The sequence below is a fragment of the Crocuta crocuta genome, unplaced genomic scaffold, assembly GCF_008692635.1.
Source record: "Crocuta crocuta isolate KB4526 unplaced genomic scaffold, BGI_CrCroc_1.0 scaffold233, whole genome shotgun sequence".
In the NCBI taxonomy this organism is placed as follows: Eukaryota; Metazoa; Chordata; class Mammalia; order Carnivora; family Hyaenidae; genus Crocuta; species Crocuta crocuta.
In genome coordinates, this window is record NW_027529526.1 from 4,917,723 (window position 1) to 4,938,590 (window position 20,868).

The window sequence follows — 20,868 nt, forward strand, 5'->3', positions numbered from 1 at the left end:
CATTCATTAGTTTAATTTAATTAAAATAAATTAATTAAATGATTAATAACTAATTAACCAATAATTTAAAATTAATTAGGATTGAAATTAGTTTAATTTCATTCTTATTTCAACTTAGTGAAGTATATAGTATTCAACCCCATACACAGATGAGTAAAGTGAGGCTCAGTGTGAATCGCCCAAAGTTACATGATTATAATATAGCAAAGAAGCTTCTATTTTTTCCCATCAAAGGAATAAACTACATGAAATAACTGGAAAGGAATAAATGTCACTAGAGAAAAGTCAACACTCCATTGTGAGACATGACCTGCAGGAAAAGGAGGCAATTCTAGAGAGCCATCAGGGAAGGCTTTCCAGAAGTTTCTGGGGTAGAAGTTGGACCAGGAATAGGAGAAACAGAGACTGCAGCTAAGAGGCAGGCAGGGATGATCTGGGTTGGAGACAGGAGCATCATCTAACTTAGAGCTCAGGCACCTCGTGGAATTTATAGAGGCCTAAAATCCACCTGATCTACCACCCCCGCCCCTTCGTAGGGAAAAGGGCAGCTGAGTCTGGTAGAGGAGGGACAGGATAGAATTCTATAATCTCAGAGCTCAAGGCTCTGAAAAATCCCTTCATTCAATGTTTTCAAACACAGGTAGCAATGAAACCCCTTTTCTCCAAACAAAACTGTATGTGGAGCCCAAATCTACAACAACATCAAGACTGATAGGGGAGCTGAGGCTCTGAATCAAGGCTCAGCTCCCAGCCCTGCTTTTATGGAGGCAGAGAAGGGAAGAAACTCTCTGCAGGGTACAGTGACAGACAGGCAGCGGTAAGTCTGGGACAGAGAATTTTAGAGGAGGTCCAGGGACCTTCCCACGGTGTCTCTGACTTCTGGGACACACCACTGTGGGTGGGGACAGAGGAAGGCCCTGCGGCGGTCGGGATGGAGAAGCGACTCATGAAGATGCTCCAAGGGCAACGAGGTATGTTGAGAACATTGTCCTTTGCCTAGAATGTGACTAACAGGACTGACTGTGTGCGGCCAGGCACATTGTCTCCCTCTCCCCCATAATCTTCGCCCTGGCCTCCTAACCTCTGTCTTCATGGCTACAGGCCCTGTGCCTTATCCCCCCCCACCCCTCCCGAGCCTCTCACCTGATCCCGGGTATAAGGCGTGTCCACTCTCTGCTTGTCGCTGCAAGCTTCCAGGAGGACACGGATGGCGTTCAGCTGCAGAAGCATCTCGCAGGCCATCGTGTCAAAGAAGGTGATGTTGGCAAGGGCTGCAGAAGCCAGCAGGAAGACTTCCCCAGACGACGCCTCTTGGCACAGTTCTGGATGGTGAAGAGGGAGAAAGCAGCCTCGCTGCCAAGTGCCTGCATACCAGTTACCTCCTTTGATTCCTACAATTGCTCTGGGAGAAAGTCTGGGCAGGTGTTAAGAGACACCCATTTTACAGATGAGGAAAGTAATTCCTGAAGAGGGAAATTTATCTGTCTGTGTAAGTGGCAGAGCTGGGATTTGAATCCTGGTGTATGACCTGCATTTACTCTGTTTCCCAGCAAGTATTTACAGTGTGAACACTATGTGTCAGGCACTTCTGGTGTCTTGGGATGGTCTGGTGAACAACACAGAGCAGGTCTTTGCCCCTGTTAGGTTTACATCCTAGTAGCGGGTGAGAGAAAATAAGCTTTTAAAAGAAATTAATAAAATTATTACAAATTCTACTGCGAGGGAGAAAATAAACAAGTGTTAAGACTGAGAAGAACCAGAGGCCCAAGGGGGTGCATAAGGAAAGTCTCCCTAAAGGATGTGAGAGCTGAGACTGTAAGGGGAAAATGGGGCAATCAGGAGAATACCCGGGGAAGAACATATTGTAGGTCAAAGACAGCAGCATGTACAAAGGCCCTGAGGCAGAAAAGAGCTCCTAGTCCAGCATTGTGTCTCCAGCAATGTACGTTAGACTGCTCCTGAATTTGCCTTAAGAAAGGAGCTGAAGTTAAAAACATAAGGATTCCACCTTTCCAGCTGCCATCAGCAGAGCTTCAGGGCTTCTTTGGATCCCAGAATAAGGGCCACATGGCTGTGGAAAAGTCTTACACCAAGCCCCTGAATGCCAGGCTCTGTCTTTCTGATCCTAGTGGCCATAACCCAGACTTGACCATAACTCATCCTCCTGATGAGTCTGATGGGTCTTTAAAGAGGAGAGACTCTTCCCCAGGCCCCATTACCCTCCACTGTTTCACACATTCCCCCCATGGGCTCCACCTGGCCCAGAAGAGACTCCTGCCTCAGGACGATGTGTGAAAGGGCACAGTGGCACTAGCCACACATCCTGGTGGATCTAACTTCTGACCCTCAGCTCCAACTTGACCATCAGTCAAGGTGCTTCCTGGGTCCAGGTCCTCTCCTACTGATAACACCCCTATGAAAACACAGGAAGACAAACCACCCATCAGGAAAATACCCCCAGGGGAGAACGTTTGGGAGGAAGGGCTGAGCTACATTGAATCCTGATCCCTAATTCTGGCTTCCAAACAAAGAATCTGTACATCCAGGTTCTAAAATTGAAGCTGGCGGGGCACCTGGGTGGCTTAGTCGGTTAAGCGTCCGACTTTCGCTTGGGTCATGATCTCACGGTTAGTGGGTTCGAGCCCCGCGTCGGGCTCTGTGCTGACTGCCAGCTCAGAGCTTGGAGCCTGTTTCGGTCTGTGACTCCCTCTCTCTCTGACCCTCCCCTGCTCACGCTGTCTCTCTCTCTCCCCTAGAAATAAATAAAACATTTAATAAATAAATAAATAAATAAATAAATAAATAAATAAAATTGAAGCTGGCACCCCTTGGCCCTTTGAGTGAATGCAGTCCTGGCCCCTACCTAAAAAGGGACGGAAAACAGTATTAGTTGAGCCACCTGCAATGTGCCCCGCTCTGCCCCCCTACATTCTGAGCACCCTCACAGCAGAAAATTGCCGCCTCTGTTTGCAGATGTAGAAGCCAAGGCTCAAGGAAACTATGAGTAGCAGCAAGACTCCCATTTACTGAGTTTACTCTGTGCAAGGCACTGCTGTATATTTCTGACTTCATGCAGTCATTCCGTCCTCCCAACCACCCAATTTTCCATTGCAATTTTATAGCTGAAGAGTTAAGGATTCCAATATTAAGCCATTTTCCCAAAGTCGTGGAAATGAGATTATTGGTATTGTCATGGCCTAGAGTCAAGTCCAGGTCTGCCTGATCCCAGTACCCATTCCTTCTGTGTCCCAGGCTGCCTCTTGACCCTGGGCCTCTTTGACTTTTTCCCGGTGATGTCCCTGCAGAGTTGGGTTTCAGTCCTGCCAGAGGGGCAAGGTCTGTCCCTGGGCAGCACTGTGTCCCTCAGCCCAGGTGTGACCAACAAAGCAACTCAGAGTCTTGATCTAATCACCCAGGGCAGAGCCACAGAGTCACCCAGGAGTTAAGAATTCTACAATTGCTCTTTTCCAATGACTGCCACATCCTCTAAGTTTTGGGACCACTCGAGACAGCCAACCTCTTCCAGGCCACCTCCCTATACTCAAAGTTTGGAGTGAGATGACAGGACTCCCTGGCCCACTTTGCTGTAAAGATTTCTTCTAGATCCAAACACCCACACTAATTCTTATACAGTCACGGCTGCCACCAACGCAGCAATTATTAACACAACCATCTAAGTGCCTTTTAATTTGGGTGCACAATTATTTAAACTACAGTCTGAGTCACCTGGGATGCGTAAGACTGTAAATTGAGGATTCCAGTGACTCATTTATAAATGTTTCCAGGGAATAGCAAGAAATTGGAGGGCTATTTCTCACCAAAGAGCAGAGCCCTGGCATCCTGCCCAGAAGACATATCCTATCTGCTGACTCTCCGAGAAAACTCCACAATGCATCTTCATTGGGTGAAATAAATAGGCAGGATCCCCTTCTCCAGGGAGAAACCTAACTTGGGCAAAGAAGTAGGAATAGAGATATGGCAATAGTGATATTTAGTTTAGACTATGTAGGCTTTGGTGTTTTTATTTGTGGGTATTTTGGCAATCGTTTATACATTGGGAGATTTTCTATAAAACTTAGGATTTTTGTCTTATCTTTAAAAATTGGCCTTTCCTACATGGCAACAATTAATAGGAATGTATCAGTGACCTCTCCCCCCTCTCCCCGTCCTCAGTGCCCATGCTTTTCAGTTCCATACACGATTCAAATTTTCTTATTTTCTTCTTTCATCTGGCCCACTTCAACTCATTTAGGATTCCCACTTGGGTCCAGAGGATGGCTGACTATGAGGAAAATGAATCCTAATACTGTTATGTTTCCTCAAGAAGGTTCCTCAACCTCCCTGGGCCTAGGTTTCTTCTACTATCAAGTAAGCTTTTACCTTTACTGACTCTTGAGTTCCCTTCCAGCCAAGACTATCAATAATTGGCTTCTGTGTTTTCTCAACTTTGAATAAATGTGGATATTGGCAAATTTTTTTTTTTACCCCAGCCTGGCCTGTGGGTGCCACTGCTCCAGTGACTAGAATCAGCCATAAAGTCAGCTTGACTGAGGACCGTTAGGTTCCAAGTGCTCATAGATCTTAAAATTCTAGAGCTAGAAAGACTCAAGAGAAATGGCTCCAACCCCACATAGGAAAATTGTGAGGTGGTAGCATCTCACACAGGGCCTGCACAGGACTGTTGGACAATAGCTACTTGGTGTGTGGATGAATGGGAAGACCGAAAAAAATCCACACCTGAATATTCTGACACCAAACCAAGTCTGTGCTGCCCCTAAATTTGTGCTGTTCCAAATTTTCCCAGCCCTGGTGTGATGATTCCAAGAGTGAACCCTAAATTTTCTGACGAGACAAACTTTCATTCAATTTCAATACGACATGGCTCTGAAAGCCGTGGTAGAAATAAGGATAGAAGTAGAAACACACATCCTACCAAAGGAAGGATGTGGTTTGCAAAACAAGTTTCCTGAGGATTTGACCCAGACAAATCCCACTTTATGCCATTTTGCAAAGGAAAGTTGGAGGAAGAGAGTATTCTAGTTCTCAGTCTATGATTCTCCAACCAGGAGGATGTGAGTCTAAATAGGAGAACCTATAAGAGTCAGAGCTCTCAAGGCCTCGTGATGTGGGATCGGGGTGGGGAGCTGCAGGTGGTGGGCTGGGGTGTGCCAGTGCCTTCGGAGAGGCTCTTTGCCTCGTCATTGCTGCCACATTTATTGGGTGCAACAGGTCTGAGACTTTAGGAACAAAGCCCATCAGAGTCTCTCTGGCCAAGGATCTGAACCCCAAATTCAAGGCCCTACGCTTCTCCATGGGGCTTGTCCTGGTCTCCAATCTGAAAGGCCAGTTAATCCCAATGTGACCTCAACTCAGGGAGCTTTTCAGAAGGCTGTATGCATTTTAATAGGAACTTTGACAACAGAGCTCTTTAGATCCTGACGATGACACATTAACAGTGGGATTTCAGCTAGCATGACATCAATTCAGGAGCTACGTGGGGTGCAGAGAGTGTGGGCGTGGGGGGGCAGGAAGGCCTCGTTGGCCTCTCTTGAAGACAACTGTGACAAGTCCCACTCACACAGCAGGCCCCTCCCGCCCAGGGTGACTCACTGACTAGCGCAGTCACGATTTCTTCCATGCTCTCCAGAAAGCTGCTGAGGTGCTGAGTAAAGGGCAAGTGTGGGGAGGTGACCTGGGCAACCACAGCCGCAGCCTCAGCCCGTGTGGCCTCTGAGTGGCTGTCATCGGTCAGGATGTCGGCCAGGCACAGAACGCCGTCCACCTGCAGAAGAAGAGAGGACACGTCTCCATGTCTCCTGGGAGAGAGCACTACTGCTCGTGACAATAACGAGACAGACGCAAACCCCTTTCAGGGTCCAGCTCTGGACACCCAGAACAAGCCAGGACTGTGTGTGGAGCCAGGGACAACCTGGTGGCAAGGCTCTCAGAATGACCCCAAGTCCAGCTTCTAAAGAACTATCCTTTGGCTCCAGCAGAGATCAGTGACCTCCCATGGGCTTCTTAGAGAGCAGGCATCAAGCCAAGTGCCCAGGGGCAAGGCCCTGACCATCTACCACAGCAAAATACAGTAGAAAGACCAGTCACCTAATACTCCCACATCCCCGAGCTCCAACCCCAGATCCCTCTTACTTGTACTGTGTGACTTGGCATTAGTTGCTTAACCTCTCTGAGATTCTGTGTCCTCCATTCACCAACAGGGTGCTAGGGAGGTGATGACACAGGCGATGCAGATCCAGGAAAGATGCTTGTTAAATGTTGCCTCCTTCCTCCCTTCCTTGGGTCAGTACTAGGTGAGATCAACATCCTTCTCCCATCCTGTCCTCCACCACCTTCCCCCCCTACGAAGAGGGCTGCTTCCATAGAGGTTTGCTCTCTCTGCCCAACCAGAGAGGAATGAACCTGGGCATGGTGGGATGGGGATGCCAGAGAAAGACTTCAGCTTCCCAGCTCTGGCCCGATCAGACTTCATCTTGGCTCAGTGACATCTTCTGCTTAGCGCGTGCTCACCACGTGCCAGCCAGCCCTCCAAGTGCAATGCATGTACCACTTAGTCCTTGTAATAACTCTCTGAGGCCAGTATCGTTAGTATCCCCATTGCACAGAGGAAGAAACTGAGGCACAGAAAGGTTCCTTAACTTGCCCCAGATCAGAAACTTTAAAGGTAGTTGGTTTAGAATTTGAACCCAAATCGTCTAGCCTCAAAGCCCATGGTTTTTATCAGGACATCATACCGTCTCCTGAGTGGCAACGGAACTCAGACCCTCCACCTCCAGCCCGGGTCAGTAGATGAGGCCTTCTAGAGAAAGGCTGGAATCAATGGGTGGGTAGTAACTTATCAGGGTTAGCTCAGCAGGGCTCCTGCAGTCCCGTAGAGGCCCCAGGACACCAGCCTGCCTGAGGATCCTGTCACCAAGCACCAAGATGTCCTTCCCCTGTTAGGAGTCGGGGGTAGGGATGAGACCAGGGAAGAGCCAGGGAGAGGCGAAGGGAGGATGCGCCTGTGCTGATGCTCCCCACACCCGCCAGAGGCCCAGGGCTCCTGTCCCTACACCCTCACTTCCTGCCACTCAGCTTAAGTGGGTCTCCAGAGGTCAGTGTTTCCTTTGACTAATTACCACCACGGAGTTCTGGGCCTCCCTTAAATGGCTCTTGGGAGCTGTAAGGTCCATTAGCTGTAAAAGCCCTTGGCAATCTGGGACTCAAATGAGACAAATGTGGGAGCAGGAGCTAGGGGAGCTGTCCGCAGTAAGACTCACCTATGTACCTAATGACAAAGAACAAACAGCAGCCAGGTGGCTGCTGGCGGGCCTGGAATCATGCTGGGTGTCTGACTAACAGGCCTTCAGAGATGGGCCTCACTTGGGCCCAGGGAAGGGAAAGGGGCTGCCCTGGGCCTGAAAACAGGAAGCAGCCCTATTGCCAACCTAACAAACCACTTAGACCTGTCTGGCCTTTATCCCTTTCCCCTCCCAGCACTAATCAAGGTTATAGCTGCAGGTCTCAAGTATCTGGTCTCCTCAATCTGACCTTGGATACAAATGGAGTTGTATCCCCAAACCCAGTTGAGAATCTGGTCAAACCCAGACCTGACCCAAACCTAGTCCCCAGCACACATGGAGATGGGCCAATCTGAACACACTAGAGAGGCCAAGGAGTTAATGGTCTCCAAGGGCTTGTGCCATCAAGGCCTAGACACCAGACCTGCTTCCCAACCCAGGATGCTCCTCAGAAAACCCACTGAGTATGATCTTCCTGAGTAGCTACTGGGTGCCAAGCAGAAGTGAGCTAGGGCAGGGTGTTTCCTGCAATGGGGCAGGTGACTCATCCACAAATAACCATTTTACAATGTGATTTCCAATAAAGATACCATACGGGGAGCCACACTGGCTTAATGTCCACACTCCAGCCGGGGGAGGTGGCCCTTGGAGCTCATGCCCAAATACATCTGGTAAGACCATAGCATTTATCACACTGTTCCTCCAAGTGGGGTCTGTGGAACAGGTGCACTAAATCCACTAGGGGTTTCTTCAATGCACATTCCTGGGACCCCCTCAACCTATTCAATCGGACTCTAGGGAGACCTGGAATCTGCTTTTTAATAAAGTATAAGATGACTTTATGCACGAACAATTTGGAGCAGCTCCACTGTGATGTGATTCTCTCTCCCTTGTCTGTCTCCCCTGTTCCCCTGGACGCTCTGTAAGCCTGGGTACCACACACAGCTTGTTCGCTTTGGCTGCTCCAGGCCTCACACAGAGTAGGCTTTGTGGGTAATAAATGCAAGTGAGTAAAACTTGACTCAAGACTTGAAGACACACTTTAGAGGAGTAAAGGAAGAGGAATGGCATTGCAGATGGAGGAGATGTTGTGGGCAAAGACCACTACCAGAAAGAGCAGCTCCAGAGAAACCGTCAACTTGGGAATATGGATTCCACAGATTCCGAACCCAGGAAAGTAACCCTGACCTAGCCTGATTCCTCTTCTGCCCTTAGGTTCCCGAAGAAGAGTATCTGTGTCATCCTATCTATGTAACTGTCCACAGCTCTGCTTTCCTTCTAATTTATTTCATACACTTCAGATCTCTTTTGGTATCTTGTTAATTAGGAAATATGTCATCCCTTGAAAAGAGAAGACATGTGTGTGTTGTGTGTTTTACAAATTTATGAAGTATAAAAAATAATGAAATGAATAACTATACATGTATATGTCTAATATCCAGAAAGTCTAATATTAGGCATGAAATAACACCAGAAAGACCCTGTATGCAGTTATTGATCTCCTACCTCTGCTCTTCACTGTTGGATGGGCCACTACCCTGAATTTTGTGCTTATTACTCCCTGATTTATTGCATGTGTACATTTAGTTTTACAAGGTTTTGAAGTTGACACAAATGGTATCAGACTGTGTATAACAATTTGGTTTTTCCACAGTCAGCATTATGTTTGGGAAACTCCTTCCTGTTGGTCTATGTGGCTAAGGTCCATTTATTTCACTGCTGTGTGGTATTTCATTGTATAAATTGACTGTAATTCATTTATGTATTTTCCTGTCGATGGTAGTTTGAGCCATTTCCCAGTTTTTGCTATAATGTACAGTGCCTCTATAAATATTCTTCCAAGTGTCTTCTGGTGTATATGTACCAGATTCTCCAGGAATCTCAAATGAGGAGTGGAATTACTCATTCATAGGATCCGCACATCTTTAATTTTACTGATATTGCCAAATTGTCTTGCAGAACAGCTATAGCAGTTTATAGCCTTACCAGTAATGTATAAACTCAACTCCATATTCTTGTCAACATTTGGTACTATCGGATTCTAAAATTTTGCAGTTTGGTGAGTATATAGAATTTTCATTTTAATATGCATGTCTTCGCTTTTTATAATGAAGCTAAGTCTTTTCATGTTTTCATTTTACTTTGATTAGGTTTGGTTTTGATTTTGGTTTTTGCCATTTGGATTTTCTCTATTAATTGCCTGTTCATGTGTTTTGCTCACTTTTCTATTTGGTGGATTATCACATGGGTCAATTTCCTGGGCTTTTGGCTAATGACCTGCCACTTAGCCTGTTGTCAACAAGATACCACTAGCCCAAGTTGATTTCCATGTGCATCATTATCTCAGCAGCCCCAACCCAACCAGCTCATCACAGTGGGAGGCCCTTAAAGGGACCACTCCACTAGGCTTCAGGCTTCCCAGCACCTGAACCATTTTCTATAGCATCCAAACATGCACAGGCTCTGGAATTACACCTCCCTGGGTCTGAATCCCATTTCTGCATCTTACTAGCTGCACAATTTTTATATTTACTTAGAGCCTTTCTTTATAAGTGGGGGTAAAAATACCACTCTCAGAGGATATTGGAAGTTAATGGAGAAATGCATGTACAATCCCACCCCATCCCCATCTGATGGTTGCAGCCATCTCTAGATCTGGGGCCCTGAGTCCTACTCACCTTTTTGTAGGCTCTCAGAGACTGAGACACCACTGGGTACCTCAGCCCTTTGGGTTGGGGCCCACAGGTTTCCCCACTTGTTTGGACACCTCAGCTCATGCAGCCCAGAACTAGGACTTTTAAAAGGGGAGTGACTCCTATTTCAATTCCTGACCAACACCAATAAGATGAATAACTATAATCCCTTATAAGAGAACAGAGAGAAACGTAGTATAATTCTGCATCTCTGATAGCTCATCAGACATTAACTGTGCACCTACCTTGTGATGGGCTGAACTAGGCACTGGTACAAAAATGAGTCAGGAGGAAACAAGAGATGGAAAAATGAAGACAGACACATAGAGAAATTAAAGGAGATAGGGAGAGAGATCACATGCTTAAAAAGGATTTGGAGACTTGTCTGCTACAGAGCCCAGCCTCCCAGTCCCTCTCTGATTTGGCCTTTACAACATCTCTTCCTGCTGGGAACTCTCTCCATCTTGGTCTTGGTGCTCTCTCCTGCCTCTGACTCTGTGATACCCCATTTGGGGGGCTCATCTCCTCCCTAGTGAAATACCATGTATTTAGTCTCTCCTTCGTATCCACCTAAGATAGCTTACCCCAGTTTCCCTGTCAGCCCCCTTTGTACCATCACAGTCAATAGTACCCAAGCCAAGTAGCCTCAGTGACTCACTATGATGACCCCTAAACCTGGCTTCCCCGTCCTGACCTTCTTTCCTGATACCCATATCTACATTTGCAATCTGCTACTGGATCTCTTAATGTTTAACTCCAAAACTAACTTGCCTAAATATTCCACAGGCCCCTCACACCCCATTCACCTAAAGCCTGAATGAACATCTTCCATGCCTTCCCTCCCCACTTCCTTCCCAGACCCAGGTGAGAAGTCACCTCATCTGTGAGCACGCACCTGCCTCCCCCAGACAGAGTGTCTCTGTCCTCCCAGCTGCCACACCACTCTGGTCCGACCACCACAAGAGCACTTACTGTGTCAGGTTGTCCTCGTAGGGTATTATGTCCACTCTACACTAAATTTGAGCTGCTTTGGGAAGCTCCTGTATTGAATCGTTCCTGGTCCCCAGCACCCAGCTGAGGCCCAACACATGGCAGTTAATATAGTAGGCTGAATTATGGGGGGACAGAGGTCTGGGGAGGGAAAGAGATCACCGAGGCCATGAAGAATGTTAATACTAGAGCCAGGACTCCCACCTTGGTCTCCCTATTCTTTGCCCTGGGCTCCTCTGGGCAGCCTTTGGGAACGGCAGTGAAGGATGGAGTGGTGAGAGGGTCAGGTTGATGGGGGCTGCTTAGCTTAGCTCCTATGGTGGGCCCAGGAGCGTCCCAGCCTGAAGCCAGCTTCCTCAAACACTGGTCCCATTTCTGGAAAGTCTCCATTCTCAAACCACCCACTTCCCATCCCCGGATATAAACTTAATGATGCCAGGAGAACAATCTAATCAAAGCACTTTCACATCTCTCAAGAAACTGCTGGTGGAAGCACTTCTATGTAATTAGCTTTTTACATGGAATGGGATGGGCCTAGGCCCAAGGCCAAGCTTTCCTCATGGGAAAGCATGCAAGTTGCAATGAGGATGCAAGTGGCCTGGTCATCACCTGGGCAACAGGGTGGATGCACCTGGGGTCTGGATACGGAGGGAGCTCGTGAAGGCTGAGATTCTCCGTGAGGTGAGGGTGAAGGAACTGAGATCAATGAAGCTGGGGGACCCAAAGTACACAGTAAACATCACACCAGATTTATGAGCAATGTTCTCCTATTGATTACTGGAAAAGCATCATTATGGCTTTTATGCAAATATCTAAGGGACACTGGCTAGTACATAAAGACCCATCATACTGGTGCTGGGCTGCTATTTTCCAGTTCTTTTTTACATGTTTAGGTTTTAGGGAAAGGCAGAAGAGTTGGTCACTGGGTTGTAAGAGTTAAACAGAATCATGAAAATGCTGTGGTAACTCAGTCACAGGAGAGGGACCATGACCTAAAGACCCCCAAATTTCCTCCTTCAACCTTTCTATCAACTCAGATGCCTACAGTTTTCAGGGAAAAAAAAAAGAGAGAGAGAGAGAGACAAGTGGGTACCACAGAGCAGCTGGAATCCCATTCATGGGGCCAGGCAGGACCAATCTATTTGCCCAGGATATAGTCAGAGAGAAAATTCAATCAAAGAGAAGGAAGCAAGTTTCCTACCTAAGGAAGCAAAGACAAGTGTGGGGCAAGGGAGGGTCAGGGGGAAGCATCAGGTGGAATAAATGAATCCATCGGTCAGAAGCAAGATTGAATACAGGATGTAAACCAGATCAGGACAAGATCCAACACAGAATTTGTGAATAAGGTAAGAGGTTAAAGGCTTGCTTTCTAACATGAGGTATTTGTTTTAAGCAGTGCTGGTAGAGCTGACAGCTCAAGAGAAAGCTACAGAAATTAAAACAGGCCTCCAGGAGGATAATATCCTCCTCCCCCCAGACTAGCATATCCCAGACACCACTCAACCTCCTTTGCTATTTCACACAAGAATCTTGGATTAAAAACTAAGTGTCAAAATGGATAAAACAAATCTGAATATGTAATAGGGAATGGGACAATGGATGAAAGGGGTTATATAACCAGTCTGGCAAGTGAGTAAGGTAGAGAGAGGTGGCTTATTGCGCTGGAGAAAAATCAGGGATTAAATCACTTTATTTTATTGACAAATAAAAAATAATTTTCCTGTCAAGTCGATGATTTTCTTTAGAGCAGACTGTCAATCAGATGCTCTGAAGGCGTTTGGGGGTAGAAGGAGTAGAGTTTGCAAGAAGGTACCAAAAGGTAAGAACAAGTTCACTTCCCTTTGGGTTAGAGTGAGCAAGCCTGTGCTGATGTAAAAAAAAAAAAAAAGTCAAGTTTTCGGCAAAGCACTACTGGGCACAGCTGGGTTGGGAATAGTACCAAAAGTGCGTCTAGATCAGTGGTTCTTAGCCTGGTTCTCAGAGGATTAGGATCATCTGGGAAAGTTTTAAAATACTCATGCCTGTGCTTTACCACCAGAAAATCTGACTTAATTAACCTGGGGTAGAGTCTTGGTATCAATATTTTTAAAGACTCTTAAGTTCCAATGGGAATCCTTAGTTAAGCATCACTGTTCCAGAAGTAACTGTGATAGAGTAGAAGCTGCACAATCTTAGAAGAAAGTCTGGCTTCACAATTCAGCTGTACTCCTTGCTGACTTGGTGAAATGAGGTAACTCACCTTCTCTAAGCCTATTATCTAATCCTTAAGTTGACAATGATATATCACAGTTAATAATAAAATCATGAAATATTGAAAGAATTCCCCCAAATAAGTAACAAGACAGATATCCATTATCCACCCTCCTATTTCACATTTTACAATGGCTGTAGCCAATGCAATAAGACATGAAAAAGAAAAGGTAAAATGATCAAAAAAGACGAAGCAGAACCATCACAATGTATGGATCACATGATTGTATACATGTGTACACAATCCAAATCTGTATAAAATCCAAAAGAATCCAGACACCAGTATATTCAAAATTGCATTTTCTATGTATCAGCAACAATTAGAAAATAATAATTTTTAAATAACTCTTAATTAGCATAAAAACATACCCAGAAATAACTCTAAAAAAATATGTGCAAGATGTTGACACTGAAAAGTCAATATATTGCTGAGAGAAATTAAAAGCAATCTGCATAAATAGACGTATGCTACATTTATTGACTGGAACGCCCTATACTGTTCGGGATGTCAATTATCCCAACATTTATTTATAAATTTAAAGACATCCCAATCAAAACCTTAGCAGGTGTTTCTATGTAAATTAACAAGTGTATTCTTAAATGTACATAGAATGGCAAAGAGCTTAGAATTACCAAGATAATCTTAAAGAAAAACAAATTTGGAGAGTTTATACTACCAAATATCAAAATTTATTATAGATGACAGTGACTCAGTGTCATATTGGCACAAGAATGGACAAAAAGACTAATGGAACAGAAAAGAACTCCAGAAACAGACTCATGCGTATGTCATCATTTTACCTACAACAAAGGCATCACTTTAATTAAGTGGTGAAAAGATGGTCTTTTTGATAAATGCTATTGGCTCAATTAGATATCATATGAAAAACACTGAACCTTGAATATCATTAAAAAATTTGAAATAGATCATAGATCTAACTGTGGAATGTAAAATAATACAGCTCCTGGTAGAAAATATAGCCTATCTTCATGATTTGGGGGAAAACAAAGATATGTTAAATGAATGCAAGAAGCACCAACTACTAAAAGAATAGATCAGTAAACTAGACTTTAAGCTAAGCTAAGCATTTCTATTCATCAGAAGACACCATTAAGAAAATGAAAAAGCAAACCACAGGCTGAGAATAGATATTCTCAATACATATACTTGACAAAGGGTTCATATGTACATTTTTCCAAGTTTATAATTCAATAACAAAAAGACAAAGAAGTCATTTTTTTTTAAAGGGCAAATGGGCAAATGTCTCAGACAGACATTTCACAGAAGAAGATAACCAAATGGTCACTTAGGATATGGAAAAATGCTCAAAATCATTGCTCATCGGGAGACTGAAAATCAGAACCATCACGGAGATCACTCTATGCCTGAGCAGATCACAATCAGGCATCTCACGTCCAGCTATCACAAGGTTGCAAACTACTCCAGACTTCTGAAGCAGCCCAGAGGAGAATGAAACGCTCCTTTGGAAACTGTGTCCCATCTCCCCTCCCTCCCTCATGCTTCCTAAGTCTCTTCCTCTTTCTCATCCCCTTTCTCTCTCCCTGTATCTCTCTGTCTCTGCCTGGGACTAGAGGCCCCATTGCTTGCTGGCAGGGACCGAGGACACTTGGTCAGGTTCTGCCTCTGTGGATTGAGAGCAGACCTGTTGTCAGTGCTTGGGCTGTTCCAGAAGGTGGGTCCTCCCTAGTCAAATCTGCCCCAAACCTCCACCTCTGTAGTCCCCTCAGCCTCCTCACTGTGTCCCCTCCCCAGCAACTTCCTTTCCCCTGCTCACCTCCAGACTAGCACCTGTCCCACTTCAGAAGCCAGAGGGTAAGCAGTGCTGGTGACGCAGTCCCCACCTCTGTGCCTGGCCCAGCGCTCTGAGGAACCCTGGCTTCTCTGTAGGACAGCTTCCCTTCTCTCCAGCATTAGCATCACATTTACCTCCGACCTCTTATTTAATGGCTGCTCTCACCAGAGTGCTTGTGGTGCAGCCTACGAGATGCACTTTGACCAGCATTTTACCTTGCCGAGTTTGCTGCTCCTCAGCCCGCCACAGACATGCACATGACCACAGGCTTCCACAGGGGAGAGAGGTACCCAGCTCCCTTCTGACATCCCCTAGAGGAACGCCGCCCCCTCAACACAACCCCAAGGAGGAGGCACCAGAATTCCTAGCCCAGACAGCTCAGCACTTCTGACTTCTGTTCATCACATTTGTGTCCCAGAATTACTTCATATGTCCCACAGCACCTTCAGAACACACGTCTCCCTCCACCAAATGAGAAGATCGAGGTTCCCAGGGATTAGAAAACCTCCTTGTGGGTCCCCGGCAAACCAGTGGCAAAGGAAGGGCTGGCCCCAGGTTGTCGCCACTAACGACCAACTTGGAGACAGGGTCTGCTTTGGGGACCTAAGAACTCGGGCTCGGGGCCATAGGAGTGAGAGGAAGGGGATGGCAAGCTGGGACAAGTTATTAGGGACAGATGGTATAAAGGGGCCTCAGGGCATTCTGTCCTTACTGAAAAGACACTTAGAATGTCTGCACTCCCTGCACCCACCCCATACCTGGGCATGAAGCTCCTCACAGAGGCCATGCCAGGCTGTAGCTGAGTGAAGTCACGTGACCTGCATTCTCTGGCCTCAGCCCTGCTGCCAGCAATGGAAATGTGGGGTGGCACATCACTGGGTTGTGACAGTAAGTGGGCCTCTACACTCTCTTCTGCAATGAGGAAGAATGCACCAGAACACTTTCAACAGAACTGATCCAGTCGTGCAGCAAGCACTGTTCACCTGGGTGTGCGAGCCACTTCCCTGATGGGCTAAGGGGCGGGTGATAGAGTGTCTGCTGGTTGGAAGCTTAGACAGAGCTCTGAGGCCAGGAACATGCTCCAGGAGCAGCACCGAGTACAGTGCAAGCACCAAGAGGGAGGAGAGGTAGGGAAGGCCATCCAGAGAAGGGCACTTGGGCAATTTCAGCAAGTGCGGGTGAGACGCCGTCCCAGGCCACCCCAGCCTAGGCAGGTGCTGCAAGGTGAGGAAGGCCTGAAGACGTTCAGTGAAGGACTCGGGCAGGAAAGGTGAAAAACTCGCATTCATAGCACATGGACTCATTTTGTCCTCACAGCCTGCAAGGCATGGATTATCACTCCACTTTACATACGGTGAGACCAGGGCTCAGAGGGGGTGCATGGTCAACACACACTAAATGCTGAAACCGGGTGTGGAAGCCAGGTTTGCTTACCAAGGGGACAATGTGCCAGAGGCAGTTTGCTCACAGGACACCTCTGTGCCAGGCTGAGGGGCTTGGGGTCCAGTAAGAACTAGGGGCACTTTGGAAGGGTTCTGGAAGTCAGAAACATGTTAGATTACAAGATGTATCCACATCGTCCTGCTAGAAGAAGCTAGGTTGGTAGGAAGAAGATCCTGTTGCCTTGAATTTGCAAACCTCCCTCCCCATTCTCTACTCTCCCCCCACCCCTCCACACACACACAAGATACACTGTCCCTGATCGGTGGTTCCCAGCCCTGAGCCCACCAGCCTTAGCTCCGGAAGAGAGCCTGGGGCAGTGTGACAGGGTGCAACTGCCGCTCTTATCCACCAGGGGCCGCTGCTGCATAGCACATGGGGACCTAGGAGTGGAGCCTACTCTGAGCAGCACTTAGTTCAGGCTGCCAGGGGTCTCCATGCCTTCTCCAAACTCAGGTTGTGCCTTGCACAGGGGGTGAGGCTCCCCAAGGCAGCAGGGCCTTCTTTCAGTCTGAACCATACTGGCCCGTAATCCCAGCATGAACTCCTTAAGTGAGGTGGGGCAGTGTGCCTCATTTTGTTCTTGTCTCTCTACATCCTGGCCTCTTACAAGTCCCCTCACCCCTGCTCCCAAGGCAGAGGGACAAGCTTAGGGGACTCAGAGCTCAGGGAAGTAGATGAACCACACTCTCTCTAGACAGCCCCCTTGCAGGGATGAGGAAGGTGACCTTGGCAGTCTCCCCTCCTGTCTGCCTGTCAGTCACAGCACAGACAGCAGACCTGGGACCCTGGGGTTCTCTGCACAGTCCCAACCCACTCCCAACTCAGTCGGAGGCCTGGCCTGGGGGCTTGAGGGGTGGGGGAAGCCGATAAGCCTGGGTGGGTTGAGCCCCAGGTGGAGAGGCATCTGGGATCTCCATTCAGAAGCGTTCTCTTACCCCCCACCCCCAGCAGCTACTGGTAGGTAAAGAAGAGGCTGAAAATCAAATTAAGCAAAGATTTCTTTCCCCACTCTCTCCACCCAACCTCACTGACATACTAGAACTGACTCCATCAAAATAGGGTAGTGCCTTGCCCTGGGGTCCTCACACTATGCCCTTTTCAGCTAATTAGGGTGTGGAGGAGAGGCTGACAGGAACCCATAGCTGGGAGCAAAAGAATGGGATTCTCAGCCCAGGCTCTGCCTCTCCACCATCTCTATGCCTTCCAGCCTCAACTTTCCCCCTCTGTGCAATGGGCATGACCATCTCTCCCTGCCTTCCTTACATAGCCATTTTGAAATTCAAATGAGTAAAAGAAAAGAAAAACTGCCAACTTTTTTGGCAAATATTACCTATTTATGACCATCTGCAACCCTGCAGTGAACAAACAATGGAAAGAAAGTCCTATGAAAGTCCTGCAGCAGGCGTGGCAGAATTTTTCAGTCAGCCCCCTTGCACCCGCTCCCTCCTGCTGAGGGTCTCTGGGATTTCAGTAGCTGGATCCAGCACCCCGAGACCAGCTCAGACCTTCTGATGTCATGGCAACTCAATCCCAAGAAGCTGCCCCAGGAAACAGTGGAGGGGGAGGGAGCTACATGGGGACAGATAGCAGTTTACCCATCCCTCGCTACTGATGATTTTCTTCTTGGACTTGATATTGCGCCCTCGTCCCCTCCCCACCGCTCATCTTTAATTTCTCTCCAACTTTAATTTCTCCATCGATTTTCATTAAACTCTCCCTTTGGCTCCAGCACAGGGTGAACTCCTTATTTGAAAAAATGAAACAAGGGGGGAGGGGTGGGAATAAAAAGAAACTCTTTTGAAAGCAAGATTATGTCTGGTCTCAAGGCTGGAGGAAGCAATTACCAGAACTGTCTTGGAGGTTATCTGAGGCTGTCTTAGCATTGAGCTTTGAGTGCCCGCTTCCACCCCTTATGGCCCTAGACCCAAAGGTCCCTACCCCTCAGATTCCCAGTCTCTCTCTAGTCCCCAGCCCCCTCCAACCCCATCCTGGCCACTGGCCCTGTCCAGCCCCAGTGCCTGCACCAACAGTGTCCTGACCATCCCTCCAGCCACTCAGAGCATCTGCCAGGACTCTCGTAAAATCCCCAGAACTCAGCCTCTTTGGGGGCAGGGTTTCCCCGGATCAAACTGAAATGGGGGAGACAAATGGGCAGGGAGGAGGGAAGGGAAGCAAACACAGGCGAGCTCTCTCTCCCTCGTGCAGGCAGCCCAGGGCGCCATGCCCTCATTGTTGCTTCGCCCCATCATGGCAGCGCCCCCATGGTATAAAGAGGGAAGCAAGGTTCAGAGGGGAGTGACTGGCTCCCCAGCCCGCTGTCAGCCTCCCCAAGCCCTACGGTCCTCCCCCTTGGTAAGCCAGTCCACCTTCCCTGCTGAGTCCTCCAGGAAGTCTGCCTTGACCAGTCCAGGCAGGCTGGGTCATTTGGCCACCCAGTCTGAGGCGGGTCCATCTGCTCTTATTGGGGTGTGTATGGCCCTGAGGCCTTCACTCCCTCCTGGACCCTTGTTTTCTTTCTCCAGTCTTCTCCAAGGTGGGGTTCAGAGAACACTGTCTCTTCTCTCCTGGGCCCCACAAATCACTGAACATGGAGCTTCTGACTTAACAGCCCCACCACCAACTGGGCAGCTGTGGAGTCCCTCTGCCTTTGCCGAGGCCACTTTCCCTTGGCCTCCCTGGGAGCTCCTCCTTAGCCCTCTGAGCCCAGCTCCATGGCCTCCTTATGGCTGCCCTCACCAGCATCTCACACAGAGGGGTGCCATGGGCCTGTGGCCTCTGACAGCCATGGGACAGCCCTTTCCACTGTCTGAATCCCTGGGCTTCTCCCCAGCCACCCTCTGTGGGAGACAGGGCACATAGCTGTTTGTCTCTCCTCACAAAGAGGAGATGGAACAGAGATGGGAACGAGGGCCCAGCACAGAGATGGGAATGAGGGGTGATTATCTGCTAGGGACACAGGGGGAAGCAGGACAGACTTCCCAAAACATGATGGTTTAGGGGAAACACGATGCTGGGGATGCTGTGGCCAGGATGAACTAGACCTCTGATGCCTCAGATACCTCTGGAGAGGGCTTTGCTGTGTTTTGACATCTCGCCCCTCCAGCCCTGCCCAGGTCTGCGCCCTGCTCAGGCCAACACCCATGGCCTGGCTCCCTGGAGGCCATCCCCCTGCCATTCCCACCTCAGACGGGCCAACTCGTCTCAAGGCAGCACACCTTATAAAGAACACACTTCAAAACCAGCCAGACTTGCTTCTAAAGCTCTACATTTATGAGCAGAGGGGACACAGTTCCTGAATCTCAGGTTCCTCATCTGTAAAATGGAAAAGATGTGAGGGCTCGAGCTCCAGCCTCACGCAGCTTCTCTATGCTGCGCACCCAGCAGCGTCTTTGACCACGTTAGCCCCTCCTCCTGCTACGTCAGCGCTCTCCTGTCCACCAGAGGGTAATCTTCCTCAGGCCACTGGTTTTCTAAACCCCAGCTATGAGCATCGCACCAGCCATAATCATAATAGCCATCTGTCAGTGCCTGTCTATCTTCCTCCGACAGTGCTAGGAAGTAGCTTTCATCATGCTCATTTAACTGAGGAGACCGTACCTCTGGGAAGGTGGTTAATTCCTCAGAGAAATGTAGCTCAAGCTCATAGGTGGAGAAGCCTGGGTTCCAAAACAGGAGAGCCTGACTATCAAAGGCTGTGCTTTCCCCACTGCGCTGGGCTATTTCTTGGTAGATGTGCCATGAGGGAGTGGATGAGTAGCATGACATGTGGGCGATGGACTGAGTGAATGAATGAGTGAGTGAATGGATGACCGGATGAGAGAAGGAATGAGGAAGCGGATGCCTCAGTGACTCCACAGAGTGAATGAATGAATCCACGATTGAACTAGGACCACACGAAATCCCCAAGCTGGGCAGAGCTTGGGCATCACGTGGCAGGGTGTCTGGTGCCCTGTCTAGACCCGCACTTCTGACACGGGGTCTGTGCATGATTTAGTGGACCTCCTCAGGGTTGGAGGGAAGTGGGGGGTGGGGGGAGCTGCATGACAAAGATGAGTTTCACCAAATCCAGCACATGTCTCACTGCCAATTAATTAGGTGGGCCTCCATGAGGAGCTCAGGCCAATAAATCAGCAGAAGGCTGAGACTCTAACATTATCTGACTAGTGCGTGAATTGGGCCTCGTAAGGTGGCTGGCAAGAGCCTCGGGCACCCCGCTCCCAATCCTGTCTTTGCCTCACCTGTCACGCTGGGGTTTCTACGATCCAGCCTGTCTCTGGGCTTCTCCAGCCTCCACCCTACACACTCACAATGGCTGACCTCACGGAGCCTCCGAGGCCAGCGCTCAGCAGCCCAAACCACACAGTGGGGCAGGTGCAGGCA

The 20,868-nt window shown here is 48.2% G+C and overlaps 1 protein-coding gene across 2 annotated transcripts in view; it reads right to left on the reverse strand.

Annotated features, from left to right (window-relative positions):
• The window catches only part of INSC (INSC spindle orientation adaptor protein), a 90,209-nt gene that overhangs the window by 19,960 nt on the left and 49,381 nt on the right, over positions 1-20,868 (reverse strand). For both annotated transcript variants that reach the window (XM_077761055.1, XM_077761056.1), the window contains exons 7-8: positions 5,611-5,782; positions 1,144-1,322 (exon numbers count right to left, since the gene is read on the reverse strand). In XM_077761055.1, the coding sequence (XP_077617181.1) occupies positions 1,144-1,322; positions 5,611-5,782 (351 nt within the window). The remainder of the gene's footprint in view (positions 1-1,143; positions 1,323-5,610; positions 5,783-20,868) is intronic.